Source organism: Vombatus ursinus, unplaced genomic scaffold (genome assembly GCF_900497805.2).
Source record: "Vombatus ursinus unplaced genomic scaffold, bare-nosed wombat genome assembly UNPS02011369.1, whole genome shotgun sequence".
NCBI classification, from domain to species: Eukaryota; Metazoa; Chordata; class Mammalia; order Diprotodontia; family Vombatidae; genus Vombatus; species Vombatus ursinus.
Window position 1 is genome coordinate 4,166,452 of NW_020951147.1, and position 13,648 is coordinate 4,180,099.

Consider the following 13,648-nt stretch of genomic DNA (forward strand, 5'->3'; position numbering starts at 1 on the left):
GTCCGCGCGCCGCTGCGCCCCTGCGCCCCTGCGCCCCGGCCCGGGCCCGATGCCCCGCGCGATCGCGCCCCGCGCCCGCCGGTGCCCACGCCGGCTCCCAGCCTCCTCCCGCACTCAGCCACGCCGCCTGCCCCGGGCCTGGGCAGCAGCGTCGGTCTGGGGGGCGACAGCAGCCCCCAGCATCAGCCGAGCCGCGTGCCACAGACGCGCCCGCACTCACTCGAACTCCCACTCTGAAGGTCACGATTGTTCTGCATCGCCGAGTCACGTGGCGGCCCGGCACCCGCTCACACACGTTGGCGGCAGCGCTGCCCCACGTTCCCCAGACATTGTTCTGTTTTCCCAGGCAAGGTGACCCTCGGGGTGTGGCTCGACCCCCCGGCAGCCCCCCGCGCTCGCTTACGAGGCTGGGCCCACCTGCCTGCGCAGACTTCCCTCCCCTCGGGTGGGTGCGCCCCGCTGGGCGGGCTGAAGCTATTTCCTCCCTCGCAGCTGCTTCCTGGAAGGAAGACTTGGAGCTGGCCACAGAAAGACCCAGCTGCCCACTGAGCGGCAGGGTCATTTGTGTGGCGGGGCAGAGGAGGGCGTGGGAGAGGGCTCCCCACCTGTGGAGGGTGTGCCAGTTAGCTTGCTAGGCACCTCAGGCTTGGAAAGCCCCGAGAAGGGAGAAGGTCGGGCAGGCTACGAGGCAAGAGGAGGAGGCGTCACCGGCGCAGACGCCCAGAAATGACACGGACCCGCCGTCTGTCCGACAAGCCTGGCACAGGCCCTTACCTGCTTGGGCCTTCCTTTCCTTGGGATAGGCCAAGTTATTCGGGTCGGCTCTGGGGGGCTTTGCAGAGGCCCGCCCCCCTCAAGCAGGGGGAGGGTCTCCCAACCTCAGACATCCCACTTCCACTAGGCGCAAACACTAATATGCCCGCTTGATAATGGTAATCGTAACATCACGGGGAACATGGATTTCTTTTGCATCTTTGAAGGGATCTGCTAAGCTCTGAACCTAGACCTGGGGGCATCTCATGGGTGAGGCTTGTGACTCCCTCCCTGGGATCTTGTTTTCTCTGCGGGGGTGGGTCACTTATACAGCTTCAGAGTTCTAGTCTGCCCATGAAGGTTGTTGCCTGTTCCCTTCTTTGTATTTTCATCAGAGTCACCTAGGGACAGTTTTTAAATTTTTAAATATTTTATTTTTGAAAAATTATATTATTTTATTGAAATAACAAATATCTCAATGTTGTATTTTCCCCCAATTATATGTATTTTTTGTTTTGAACATTCGTTTTCTTTTGAGTTCCAAATTTCTGTCCTTGCTTCCTCCCTGAGATGGTAAGCAGTCTGATATAGGTTATACATGTGCAGTCATGTAAAATATCCACGTTAGTCACTTTGTGGAAGAAAACTCAAACTAAAGAAAAAAGGAAGTAAAAAATAGTCCTCTTCGATCTGCATTCAGAGCCCATCAGCTCTTTTTCTGGAGGTGGAGAGCATTTTTCATCATGAGTCCTTTCGGGTTGTCTGGTATCATTGTATTGCTGAGAACAGCTAAGTCATTCACAGCTGATCATCCTTACTATGGTGCTGTTACCGTGAACCACGTTCCCCTGGTTCTGCTCACTTCCCTCAGCATCAGTCCATACAAGTCTTTCCAGGTTTTTCTGAAGTCTGCCTGCTCATCTTTCTTATAGCACAATAGTATTCCATCACATTCATATACCACAACTTGTTCAGCCATTCCGCAATGGATGGGCATCCTCTCAATCTCCAATTCTTGGCCACCACAAAAAGAGCTGCTGTAAATATTTTTGTACATGTGGGTCCTTTTCCCTTTTTTTATGATCTCTTTGGGAATAAACCTAGTAGTGGGATTGGGCTAACATGTTTATTAATTAAAAAAAAGATCAGTGGTACTCTGGAATGCCAAAGACCCCTCCTGTCAGGGCCATGCCACTGTTTGGCCTTGCCGGCAGTTCACATGCCCTTGGAAGAGCAGGTGGCTGAGGGGGGCAACTCTGATTAGTTGATAATTAATGGTAGAGAATAAGTATTCTAGTGGGAGGCTAGCTGTATTACGGTGAGGGTCTTGAAGGATGTGTCTAGGATCACCCCGTTCTTGGTCAAAGAGATTTAGCGATTTCCCTGTCACCTGCCTGACAAAAGGGAGAATCCACATTTCCCCAGACCTGTCTGAGTAAACACAATGAGCAGGAATCCATCCATTAGCCCAAACTTAGAATTTCTTTTACTGTCTGATTAAATCTTAGCCAGGGGAAGTCTTTGCCAAAGATTTTCCGCACTGGTTCATTTCTGGATGAGGAAGTAGAAAAGGAAAAACTTTATTCCTGATTCAATAATTAGTTATTAATGGAAGAGAGAAATAATCACTTCTCTCAGGGCGTAGTTCGGGGTTGTTTTCATTTGCACTTCTCTAGTCAATCTTGATTTAGAGCATTTTTTCATGACTATAGATAGCTTTGATTTCTTCTTCTGAGAACTGCCTGTTCATATCCTTTGACCATTTATCAATTGGGGAATGGCTTGCATTCTTATAAATTTGGCTTAGTTTTCTATGTATTTGATTAATGAGTCCTTCATCAGACATACTTCCTGTAAAAAAAAATTTCCCCACTTTTCTGTTTTCCTTCTAATTTTGGTGCATTGGTTTTGTGAATAAATTTTTTAATTTAATGTAATCAAAATTATCTATTTTGCATTTCATAGTTCTCCCTATATCTTGTTTGGTCCTAAATTCTTCCCTTATCCATAGATCTGAAAAGTAAACTATTCTATGCTCTCCTAATTTGCTTATGGTATCACTCTTTATGTCTTAATCACGTGCCCACATTGACCTTATCTTGGTATACTGTGTGAGATGTTGGTCTCTACCTAGTTTCTGCCATACTGTTTTCCCAGCAGTTTTTGTCAAATAGAGTTTTTGTTCCAGAAGCTTGGATCTTTGGGCTTATCAAACACCAAATTATTATGATCATAACTATAATGTATTGTGTACCTGATCTGTTCCACTGATCCGCCACTCTGTGTCTCAGGCAGGACCATATTGTTTTGATGATTACCACTTTGTGATAGAGTTGGAGATCTGGTACAGTCTGGTATGGCTAGGCGACCTTCGTTCACATTTTTTTTTTCGTTGCTTCTGCTGATATTCTTGACGTTTTGTTCTTCCAGATGGATTTTGTTCTTATTTCTTCTAGCTCCATAAAATACATTTTTGGTAGTTTGATTGGCATGGCACTGAATGAGTATTTTAATTTAGGTAGAATTGTCATTTTATTATATTGCCTCAGCCTACCTACCATAGACATTTTATGGACTCTTTAGTGATGAGTTTTTTAGTTCCTGACTCTTTCTGTATCACAACTTTGGGGGAGCGATGCCCATACTTGATTTTGTTTTCAATCTTTTGGCATTTTTTCAAATTCAATTTTATTTTTATTTTCAGTTCCAAATTTTCTCCCTCCACCCCTTCCCCATTCATCAAGAAGTATACATGTGAAGTCAGGCAAAATCTTTTCATATTTGTTATGTTCTTAAAAAAAAAAAAGGAAAGGAAAAGCCAAGAAGAAAGAAAAAAATACATATGCTTCCCTGTGCCTTCTGAGTCCATTCGCTCTCTCTCTGGATATAGCTCACGAGTCATCTCGAGTCCTTTGGAATTCTGGGGGATCATTGTATTGATCAGAGGTCCCAAGTGTTTCACAGGTGATTGTGTTTAGTGTTGCTCTTAATGGTGTAGACTGTCTTCCTGGTTCTGCCCGTGTCCGTCTATTTCAGTCCATACAGATTCTCCCAGGTTTTCTAGAGACCATCCCTTTTGTCCGTTCTTACAGCGCAGTAGTGCTCCATCACATTCACAGCCATAACTTTTCAGCCATTCCCCAATCGATGGATGTCCCCTCGATCTTTGGTGCCTCGATAATTCCTCTTTTATAGGATCATCATTTATAGCTGGGGGTAACCTTAGTGACCATCAGTCCAATCCCTCATTTTACTGATGAGGACCTGGGTCCTGGAGAGGCTGCCCAAGGTCCCGCAGGGAAAAGACAGACGGCTGGTCTGGGCGTCACACTAGGTTGTCTGAGCGCAAACCGGCACCGTACCGTCGTACCGCTCTCTCTTGACTGCCCCATAGCGCTTTCCCTGCTTTCAGGTGTCTTGAGAGCTGGTCCCTTGCGGCTTTCGTGTAGCAGAAATTCCCTTTCTTTGTCCTTGATTTGGTCCAGCTACCACTCTTCCCATCGTCCTCTTCTTTAGAGGCATTTCCCCTTTCTCGTCTGGCATCCCAGGGCCCCTGGTGGGGCCAGTGGGGTGAAAGTGCTGACCGGTCTCTTCTGGTTTTCATTTATTGTCCTCTTAACAGTTTTATTTTCAAACGTGGTTGGAGTGACTTGTTTTAACTGGGTCTCATGTTAAACTTTGTACTCATTTTCTCCAGCTTTTCACTGTTTTATGAGGCACTTCTGCTCATAAATCTCCACCATCCTTCCATCGGGTTTCGGAAATGAGTGCATTTTCTCAAGCGGTGCTGCCTAGGTTGCTGCGTCTCCCACCTTGTTTAGTGATTTGCGGGTTTGCTGACTGAAGCAGTTTCAAGGCCTGTCTGGCCTCCTTGCTGTGGCAATGGAGTTACCCTGGTTAAGCTTTTGTAGAAAAGGAGAATAGTCCCCAGGGGTGTCTTTTCCTTTATCCATTTTTCGTAACACCAGTAGTTTGTTCAGGTAGGTTTGGGGGAAGTTCTTGTAACCAGCTGTTATCACTGCAGTGTACCTGTACCCGTAGCTTCTGATTTGGCACAGAATTTAACCTTTGTGCTAAGCACACAGCTGAGACATTAGAACTCGCCTTTCCTGTCTGTTACTTACTCTTATCAGTACCTTTTGCTAAAGCCACTCAGGAACGCAATTAAAAGGAACCTGTCTCCTTAACGAGAGCCCCAAGGAAGCGAGGGGCCAGAAGACCTGTGTCTGGTAGAGAGAACCCAGGGGGAGGGCTCAGCTGCTTCTTCCTGTCAGATGAGGGCTGGATAATGGCGAGGACCATCCCCTCCTCCACCCCCGGCCGGGTGCTCTCTGGTTCTCTGCCAGTCTGACTGCTTGGTGTGCTGCACAGTTACCAGCGTGGCACCCAGCAGCCCTGGGCTGTGCTGGCAGCCTGCGTGTACCCATAATAGATTGATTCTCATCACTCTCGGTAGTTACCACAAACACTGAATTAGCCAATACAGACCCATTACTCCTGGGGGAAACCCAGGGTTAGGTTCCTTTGAGCCTCTGGTCACATTTTTATCAACTGATCAATATATATCCCTGGTTTATGTGTGTTTCTGCTTAAAGACCCCTTATTTAATATCCATGTCTTGTAAATAATTACATGCAGATTGCCTCTTCCTTTTTGTGACTGTACCACATTAACATTGAACCGCGGCTGAACAAAGCTTCTCAAGCCCACTTCTGTTCTCCATAAGGCCCGTCCCAGCCTTCTGAGCTCGGGAGACATTTTAAACAGTAAAATCACCAACGTAATGCACACACACGTGAAAAAAACGTGGCCCCAAGCAGACAGTGTGAAGGCCGCTCGTTTACAGCCAGAGCTGAGCCGAGGGCAGAACAGCACGGCCTTGCCAGCTTCAGCCGGGAGCATGGACGGGGCCTCTGTGCGCGTCACAGCCTAGATCTGGGGCCTGCAACTAAATGTGAGTGAATAGGTGAACTGACCGATGGTCCTGGCCCTGGCAGGATGGAGAGCCTGCAGAAAGCCAGATCTCAGCGTGACCCGCCCTCCTGAGGTCTCCCTTCCGCAGGTAGGCAGGCCTGCCGTGCTCCAGAGTAACAGGGCTTCTCCCCTGCTTGCCTCCCGGCCTAAAGCCCCCTGGGCCACACTCCCCCCAGCCTTGAGGAAGAGGAAACAGCATCTGGACAGGGCCCCTCAAGAGGGCTTGGGCTGTCTCAGGGGCAGAGAGCGGCGGAGAATGCTGGTCCAAAGGACAGCGAAAGGACAGCTGGATGGGACAGGCCCAGGCGCCCTAATAGATAATGGTGCCAAAAAGGGGCCGGTCAGCCTTGCCTGGAGCCCTGTCAGGGGAGCTTGGGGAGAACCTAGCTACTCTGGAGGCTTTAGCAGCGCCTGGAGGCAGAAGGGAGAGAAGGGAGGGAGGGAGAACAAAGGCGCTGCTGTGGGGTGGGGAGGGAGGGGGTCGCCAGGCTGAGGGGAGCTGCTGAGCTCACCCATTGTTGGTGAAAGGAGAAATGGCCCTCGTGTGAGGGCCTGAGGCCGCTTTCCTCTCCCTGCCTCAGTCCCTCAGCGGGTCCCCAGCCCTTCCATTGCGCAGTCAGACCGGGGGCAGGGCCATCTGCCCTTGCTCCTGCCCCCCTCCCTATGGGCTCCACCTTGACAGAGCTCTCTTTGAGTCTGAGCCCCCCACGCCTTCTGGTCTTTGTCAGGTGCTTTCTTCCCCGAGCTGGACAAAACTGTGACTGGGGAGAGTGAGGGTCTGGTGCCCCTGATGTTCCCCCGGGGTCCTGGTGCCTCATCCGGGCCTGTCTGAGAGGCCTGGACGGGCTGATACCAGAGGCAGGAGGCCTGAGTTTGGCTGTGGGCAGCAAACATCATTTCTCTGAGCCTCAGTTTCCTTATCTGTAAAATGGTGATGATAATGCCTGTAGTACTTATGTGATAGGATTATTGTGGAAAAGGGCCTTGCAGGCAGTCATTCCGTGCCCCAAATGGCTCCTAGCCTACCCCGACCTCTGCATCTCCCCAGGGCCTCACCGCTCCTTGGTGCACTCCCCAGGGCCAGGGAATGTGGCTTTCAGCTGGGGCCTTCTGGAGACATGTGCCTGCCCATCTGGGCCGTGGTTATTGTTATTCACAATGACCATTATTTCTTCCTTCTTTCCCTCCTGCCGGCCAGCACGCTGGTCAGCAGGGCGATTCTCCTTCTTGTTCATAGTGGGTGTTTTAGGCCAGACGCGGGGCAGAGCAGGCCAGCAGAGTCTGCTGAGTTTTCCTGAGGGGGGTCCTGGGTCCCGGGTCCCAGGCAGAGCTGGGGAAGCTGGGTCTCACACGATGGGCGGTGGCTCCAGCTGCTTACCTTCCTCCCCGTCCCGTCCCGTCCCTCCCGTGCCTCGGTCTGTGCTGCCCAGGTGACGCCCCTCCCACCTGCCTCTGTCCTGCAGACCAACATCCCCTTCCTGCAGAATGTTCTCAACAACCAGCAGTTCCTGGCGGGCGCTGTGGACACCCAGTTCATCGACGAGAACCCAGAGCTCTTCCAGCTGCGGCCTGTGCAAAACCGGGCCCAGAAGCTGCTGCACTACCTGGGTCTGAGCCCCGAGCCTTCCCTCCCCTCTCTGTTGCCCCTCTGCTTTAGGCGGCCACGGCTCAGCCCTCCCTGCTCCCCTCTCCTCCCTTCTTTGGGAGGCAGCGGGCCCTGCCAGCCCTGCTCCCCCGTCCTCCCTCCCCAAACGCTCTGCCATCTCACCGCTGGCCTCGGTCCCGCCGATGCCCCTGGGCCGAGCCCTGCCATCCTGACCTCACGCTTCTTCTCTTTGCTCAGGCCACGTCATGGTGAATGGTCCCCAGACCCCAGTCCCTACCAAGGCCACCCCCAGCCCCACGGACCCCATCATCCCCCCCGTGCCCATGGGTGAGTGCTTTGTCTGTGGCCCAGCTGGGCTCCTCAGGGAGCGGCAAGCGAGGCACCCTGGAGCATTCTGATGCCCGGTCCTCTCCCAGGCCCGCCTCCACCTGGCTTCCGAGACATCCTGCTGCGGGAGGGGCCCGAGGGCTTTGCCCGAGCCGTGCGGAATCACAAGGGGGTGCTGCTGATGGACACCACCTTCCGCGACGCCCACCAGTCCTTGCTGGCCACCCGAGTGCGGACCTATGACCTCAAGAAGATCGCCCCTTACGTTGCCCACAGTTTTAACAACCTCTTCAGTGTGGAGAACTGGGGGGGTAAGACTCAGGAGGGAGATGGGGGCTCTGTGCCTCCGTGAGGACGGCTCAGGGCAGGAGTGGGAACTCGCCAGCATGGCGTCGGGCTTCAGAGAGGCCTGAGGATCTGTACCTTCAGGTGCATCCCCTCATTTCCCAGCCAGGAAGATGGTTTTGGGCTTCGTCTCAAAATGGCCATCTGTAGGGGCAGCTAGGTGGTGCAGTGGATACAGCACCAGCCCTGGAGTTGGGGACCTGAGTTCAAATCCGGCCTCGGACACTTGACACTTAAACTAGCTGTGTGACCCTGGGCAAGTCACTTAATCCTGATTGCCTCACCAAAAAAAAAAAAAAAAAAATACCATCTGTGTGCCCAGGCCAGTGCTTGGAGTGGTGGGTGAGACAGGAGAAGCAGATGCCGGCATCCCGGAGCTCAGAGATCTCCTACCTAAAAGAAATCCTATGCGCTGACAGGTGCCCGTGATGGGCCTGTGAGGGCCGAGGAGTGGCCTCGCAGGGGAGAATGGACCCAGCCTCTAAGAAGTTCCCAGAGGAGGGACGACCCAACCACGAAGAGTTTCAGGGAGGGGGTGGGCCTTGAAAGTGTGTGGACACAGAGAAGGCGGAAGGCATCTCAGGTGTGGGACACAGCTGGAGCAGAGGCCTGGTGGTAGGAGGGGAGCGTCTCTGGTTCCACTCCGCATGTGCTCAGCCCTCCTCCTTCCTCTCTCACCAGGAGCCACATTTGACGTGTCCATGCGCTTCCTCTATGAGTGTCCGTGGAGGAGGCTTCAGGAGCTCAGAGAACTCATCCCCAACATCCCCTTCCAGATGCTGCTGCGGGGCGCCAACGCCGTGGGCTATACCAACTACCCCGACAACGTGGTGTCCAAGTGAGCGTTCCCCATTCCCTCCGGGTCGTGGCGTGCACGTGTCCCCCTCGACCCCTCCCACAAGCAGGCTGCCCTGGGTGGACGGCCACTGCGAGTAATGGGTGGGGTCAGGTCTTCTGGGCAGATGGAAGGGACCCGCCCCTTCCTCTAGTGCAGACACTGGACCCCACCACGGCCCGGCTGGCCTCTCGGGACAGGCCTTTAACCCTGCTCCAGGTGGAGCCTTCGTGGCTCAGGCCTCCTTGCCAAGCATACCCCACCCCAGGCATTTCTCTTTTCTCTGGAGGGGGAGTGGAGGGTCCAACCAGGGGCCTGGGGCCGAGCTGCCCTGGAGTCAGGAGAGAAGCCTGGCGCCTAGCCTCTGGCCACGACTCGGGTCATGGGGGAGATACTGCTGCCAGGAGGCTTTGGCCCCGAGGCGAGACCCGAGGGGCCTGGCAGAGCCTCCTCACAGCCCCTCCCTCAGCACCTGCCCCTCCCCAGGTTCTGCGAGGTAGCCAAGGAGAACGGCATGGACGTGTTCCGCATCTTTGACTCTCTCAACTACCTGCCCAACCTGCTGCTGGGCATGGAGGCAGTGGGCAACGCCGGGGGCGTGGTGGAAGCTGCCATCTCCTACACCGGCGATGTGTCTGATGCCACCCGCACCAAGTACTCGCTGCAGTACTATCTGAGCCTGGCCGAGCAGCTGGTGCGGGCAGGGACCCACATCCTGTGCATAAAGGTGGCTCCCTCCCTCCCTTCCTCCCCCTCCTTCCCCTCCTCCCCTCCCTTCCTCGCCTCCCTCCCTCCCTCTCCTCCCTCCCTCTCTTTCCCCTCCCTCCCTCCCTCTACCTCCCCCTCGGGAGAGTGTCATCCTTCCCTTCCTAGGCCCATCCCTGCTGACTCCTCTCCTGGTCTCTCTGCCTCTCTTAGGACATGGCGGGACTTCTGAAGCCAGCAGCCTGCACCATGCTGGTGAGCTCCCTCCGAGATCGCTTTCCCGACCTTCCCCTGCACATCCACACCCACGACACGGCTGGCTCAGGTGTGGCCAATGTGCTGGCCTGTGCAGAGGCGGGGGCCGACGTGGTGGACGTGGCGGTTGACTCGATGTCAGGAATTACTTCCCAGCCTAGCATGGGGGCCGTGGTGGCCTGCACCAAGGAGACCCCTCTGGACACAGGTAGAGAGGCACAGCCCCCCGAGTGAGGTCCACCCTCGGCTTTCCCTGGCTCCTGCAGACCCTCCCAATGGTAGGGGGAGGGGGAACGCCAGCTGGAGGAGGCCTCCGGAGTGCGTGGGGGCGCCGAGGGTGGCTCACGGCCTCGCTCCCCTGCTTTTCTAGGGGTGCCTCTGGAGCGGGTGTTTGACTACAGTGAATACTGGGAGGGGGCCCGGGGCTTGTACGCGCCCTTCGACTGCACGGCAACCATGAAGTCTGGCAACTCCGACGTCTATGAGAATGAGATCCCCGGGGGCCAGTACACAAACCTACACTTCCAGGCCCACAGCATGGGGCTCGGGTCCAAGTTCAAGGAAGTCAAGAAGGCTTATGTGGAGGCCAACCAGATGCTGGGGGACCTCATCAAGGTGAGGGGGGTGCTACTAGCTCCTGGGCCCGGCCTTGTTCCTGGCCGTTCCTGGAGGGCCTGGCAGCTGGGGCCAGACGTCTTAGAGGAGGCCCAGTTCAGTCTCTCTGTAGTGGAGATGAAGTGGAGGCCAGGCCCAGAGAGGGCGGGGCACACAGCAGCTGGCCGGGACTAGCGTCACGGGCCAGCATCTGCCCAGAACAGGGACCTTTGGGCAGGCCCAGCCACGGCGGGAGAGGGGCAGCGGGGCGTTCTATGGGTCAGATCCAGCTAAACTCCCAGGAGGGAAGAGGGGGAGGGGAAAGGGGTAAGAAAGAGCGGCTCCTTCTGTGGTTAAGTAGCTTCACAGAAGCTTAATTTACAGAATTCTCACTGGCACCTGGGAGGGAGGGGGGTGCTGTTATGATCCTCATTTTACAGATGAGGAAATTGAAGCTGAGAAGAATGACTTGCACAGGGTCACACAGCTAGAAAGTGTCTGAGGAAAGAGGCCTCTGGTCCAGGAGCCTCCCAGAACCCCGGGCTGCGTGGGGCCGACTCGGGGAGAATATGGGGGGAAGGTGGAAGGGGAGAGAGAGCGCGAGTGCAGGACGCCGCTTTGGAGACCAGCTTCCCTTCCGAGGACCTGCGTCGTTGCTCGGAAGGGGCCCCCAAGTCTGGGCAGGGTCTGTGTCCCTGTCCTCATCTGCCGCCTCCCGCCCCAGGTGACGCCTTCTTCCAAGATTGTGGGGGACCTGGCCCAGTTCATGGTCCAGAACGGGCTGAGCCGGGCCGACGCGGAGGAGAAGGCTGAGGAACTGTCCTTCCCACGCTCCGTGGTGGAGTTCTTGCAGGGATACATCGGCGTCCCCCACGGGGGCTTCCCTGAGCCCTTCCGAACTAAGGTGCTTGGGGCGGGAGTGGGGGGTAGGGAGAGCTGGGGGGGGCTGGGGCACCCCGCTGACTGACCGAGCCTCCTCCCTGCCCCAGGTCCTGAAGGATCTGCCCCGGGTGGAGGGGCGGCCGGGGGCCACGCTGCCCTCCCTGGACTTGGGGGCGGTGGAGAAGGAGCTGAAGGAGCGCCATGGGGAGGAGATAACCCCAGAGGACGTGCTTTCGTCCGCCATGTACCCGGACGTCTTCCAGCAGTTCAAGGATTTCACCAACACGTTCGGGCCCCTGGAGTGCCTCGACACCCGGCTCTTTCTGCAGGGGCCCAAGATCGCCGAGGAGTTCGAGGTGAGCGGGAGGGGCGCGGTGCGGCCCCCACGGCCACAGCCACAGCCACGGCCTCTTTGCGCTGACCCCCTTCTCCCGTAGGTGGAGCTGGAACGGGGCAAAACCCTGCACATCAAGGCCCTGGCCTTGGGAGCCCTGAACCGGGCCGGCCAGAGACAGGTGTTCTTCGAGCTCAATGGCCAAGTGCGCTCCATCCTGGTCAAGGACACCCAGGCCATGAAGGTAGGGCTCCTGAGGGAGGGTGATGGAGGGCAGGCATGGGGGCACAGGGCCCCAGGGGGCCTCAGGGGTCTCAGCAGCCCACTCTCCCACCTACTCCTGCAGGAGATGCATTTCCACCCCAAGGCCCTGAAGGACGTCAAGGGCCAGATCGGGGCCCCGATGCCCGGCAAGGTGATCGACATCAAAGTGAAAGCAGGGGCCAAGGTGACTAAGGGGCAGCCACTGTGTGTGCTGAGCGCCATGAAGATGGAGACTGTGGTGACGTCGCCCATGGAGGGCACCGTCAGCAAGGTTCACGTGACCCAGGACATGACCCTGGAGGGGGATGACCTCATTTTGGAGATCGAGTGACCCACGGTTCCTCCCTCGTCCCCAATGCCTTAGCATTGGGAGGCCTGCTCTCCCCCTCGTCCTTTAGCAGACGCTGCTGCCGCCTGGGAGACCCAGGCCACAGGAAAGGGCAGCTGGCCAGGCTGCTCTGGCAGCCCCTGGGACCAGCTGCTCACGGCTGGGGAACCGAGAGAGGGCCCTCCCTCTCTGCCTTCCCCTCCCCAAACTGCCCGTCACGTTCTGCCCCCTGCAGGATGTTTCTTTGCCAAATTGGTGCCCTCTCTCCGGGGGAGGGGGCTCCAGACCAGGAAAGTCAGGGGATGTGACCTCCTTATTGCAGCCTCGACAGACTCAAATACTCAATAAAGCCCATTGTCATCTGCTTGCTGCCCGGTCCTTTGCCCCCCCCCCAGGTTAGTGTCAGGCTTCTGGATCTCATGAGAAACGCGGAGAGCAGCAGTGTCCTGAGCTGGGCCCAGCGCTGAGGCAGCCCCAGGTGGGGACAAAGCCGGGTTTGGTTGAGGCCTTGGAGAGAACCCCAAGGACCAGCCCCACATTTTACAAGGACAAAAGCCTGGAGGAATGATACAGACAGGCCTTCAAACCCCACACAGCCAAGGGGCAGGAGAGGAAAGCTAAGTTTTAGTTGAGACTCCCCCAGGGTCTCCCTTGCTCAGTGACCCAGGCCTCAGCTCCCCCCAGTCTCAGGGACTTTGTCCAGCTCGACCAAGGGTCTGTGTGTCCCACAGTGAGGGAAAAGGCATTAATGCGTCTGGTGGCCCCTGAGTGGAAAACCACACCGCGAGGATATCCATCCATCAGGCCTCTGAGCTCACATCAGAGCACCCCCCAGTACAGGCCTCACAGCAAAGCAGCCCTATATCTGTGTCCTCTTGAGGGGCTTGGCAGGGGGAGCCTGGGGTGGGGCCTCCTGCCTGCCCACAGGGTGAGCAACCTCTACGAGCTGGCTTTCCTCCCGGCCACCTGCAAGATGGGCTGAGCACACCGACCCTCCCTGGACATAGATTTACTAGGTGGGAGGGACCCTGGAGGAGGAAACTGAGTCAGCACAATGAAGTGCCTTGCCCAGGCCCAAGTCCGGCAGGGACAACGGGACACGGTGTGGCACAGAAGCAGTGGGAGAGAGGCCTCGGGGCAGAGTTCAAACCCAGGCCTGGTGTTTCTGAGCCAGGGAGGGAGCGGCTGGGAGGGGCCTCAGCTCTGGTCTGTTTCATTCAAGCCCCGCCCCCGGCTCCCAGCTGAGCAAATGATGCAACAAGGGCCAGTGCTGGGGGGGGGGGCAGCACACAGTAGGTACACAATAGAGGCTGAACGGCATTTCCACGGGCTGTAACACACAACCACCACCCTCTGGGGCGACCGTTCCAATATTTAGCCCTATTTCAGAGGAGGCCACAGGGCTCACTGCCAGCCCAGCTGCCAAAGGCTGGCCCTGACTCTGGA

General features: G+C 56.0%; 1 protein-coding gene across 3 annotated transcripts in view; it reads left to right on the forward strand.

Moving 5' to 3' along the window:
* The window catches only part of PC (pyruvate carboxylase), an 85,356-nt gene extending 72,790 nt beyond the window's left edge, over window positions 1–12,566 (forward strand). For all 3 annotated transcript variants that reach the window (XM_027856020.1, XM_027856018.1, XM_027856019.1), the window contains 11 exons: window positions 7,191–7,335; window positions 7,571–7,660; window positions 7,750–7,971; window positions 8,687–8,843; window positions 9,327–9,567; window positions 9,759–10,008; window positions 10,171–10,415; window positions 11,119–11,298; window positions 11,384–11,632; window positions 11,714–11,854; window positions 11,957–12,566. In XM_027856020.1, the coding sequence (XP_027711821.1) occupies window positions 7,191–7,335; window positions 7,571–7,660; window positions 7,750–7,971; window positions 8,687–8,843; window positions 9,327–9,567; window positions 9,759–10,008; window positions 10,171–10,415; window positions 11,119–11,298; window positions 11,384–11,632; window positions 11,714–11,854; window positions 11,957–12,205 (2,169 nt within the window). In that variant the 3' untranslated portion in view covers window positions 12,206–12,566. The remainder of the gene's footprint in view (window positions 1–7,190; window positions 7,336–7,570; window positions 7,661–7,749; window positions 7,972–8,686; window positions 8,844–9,326; window positions 9,568–9,758; window positions 10,009–10,170; window positions 10,416–11,118; window positions 11,299–11,383; window positions 11,633–11,713; window positions 11,855–11,956) is intronic.
* The last annotated feature ends 1,082 nt before the right edge of the window (window positions 12,567–13,648 follow it).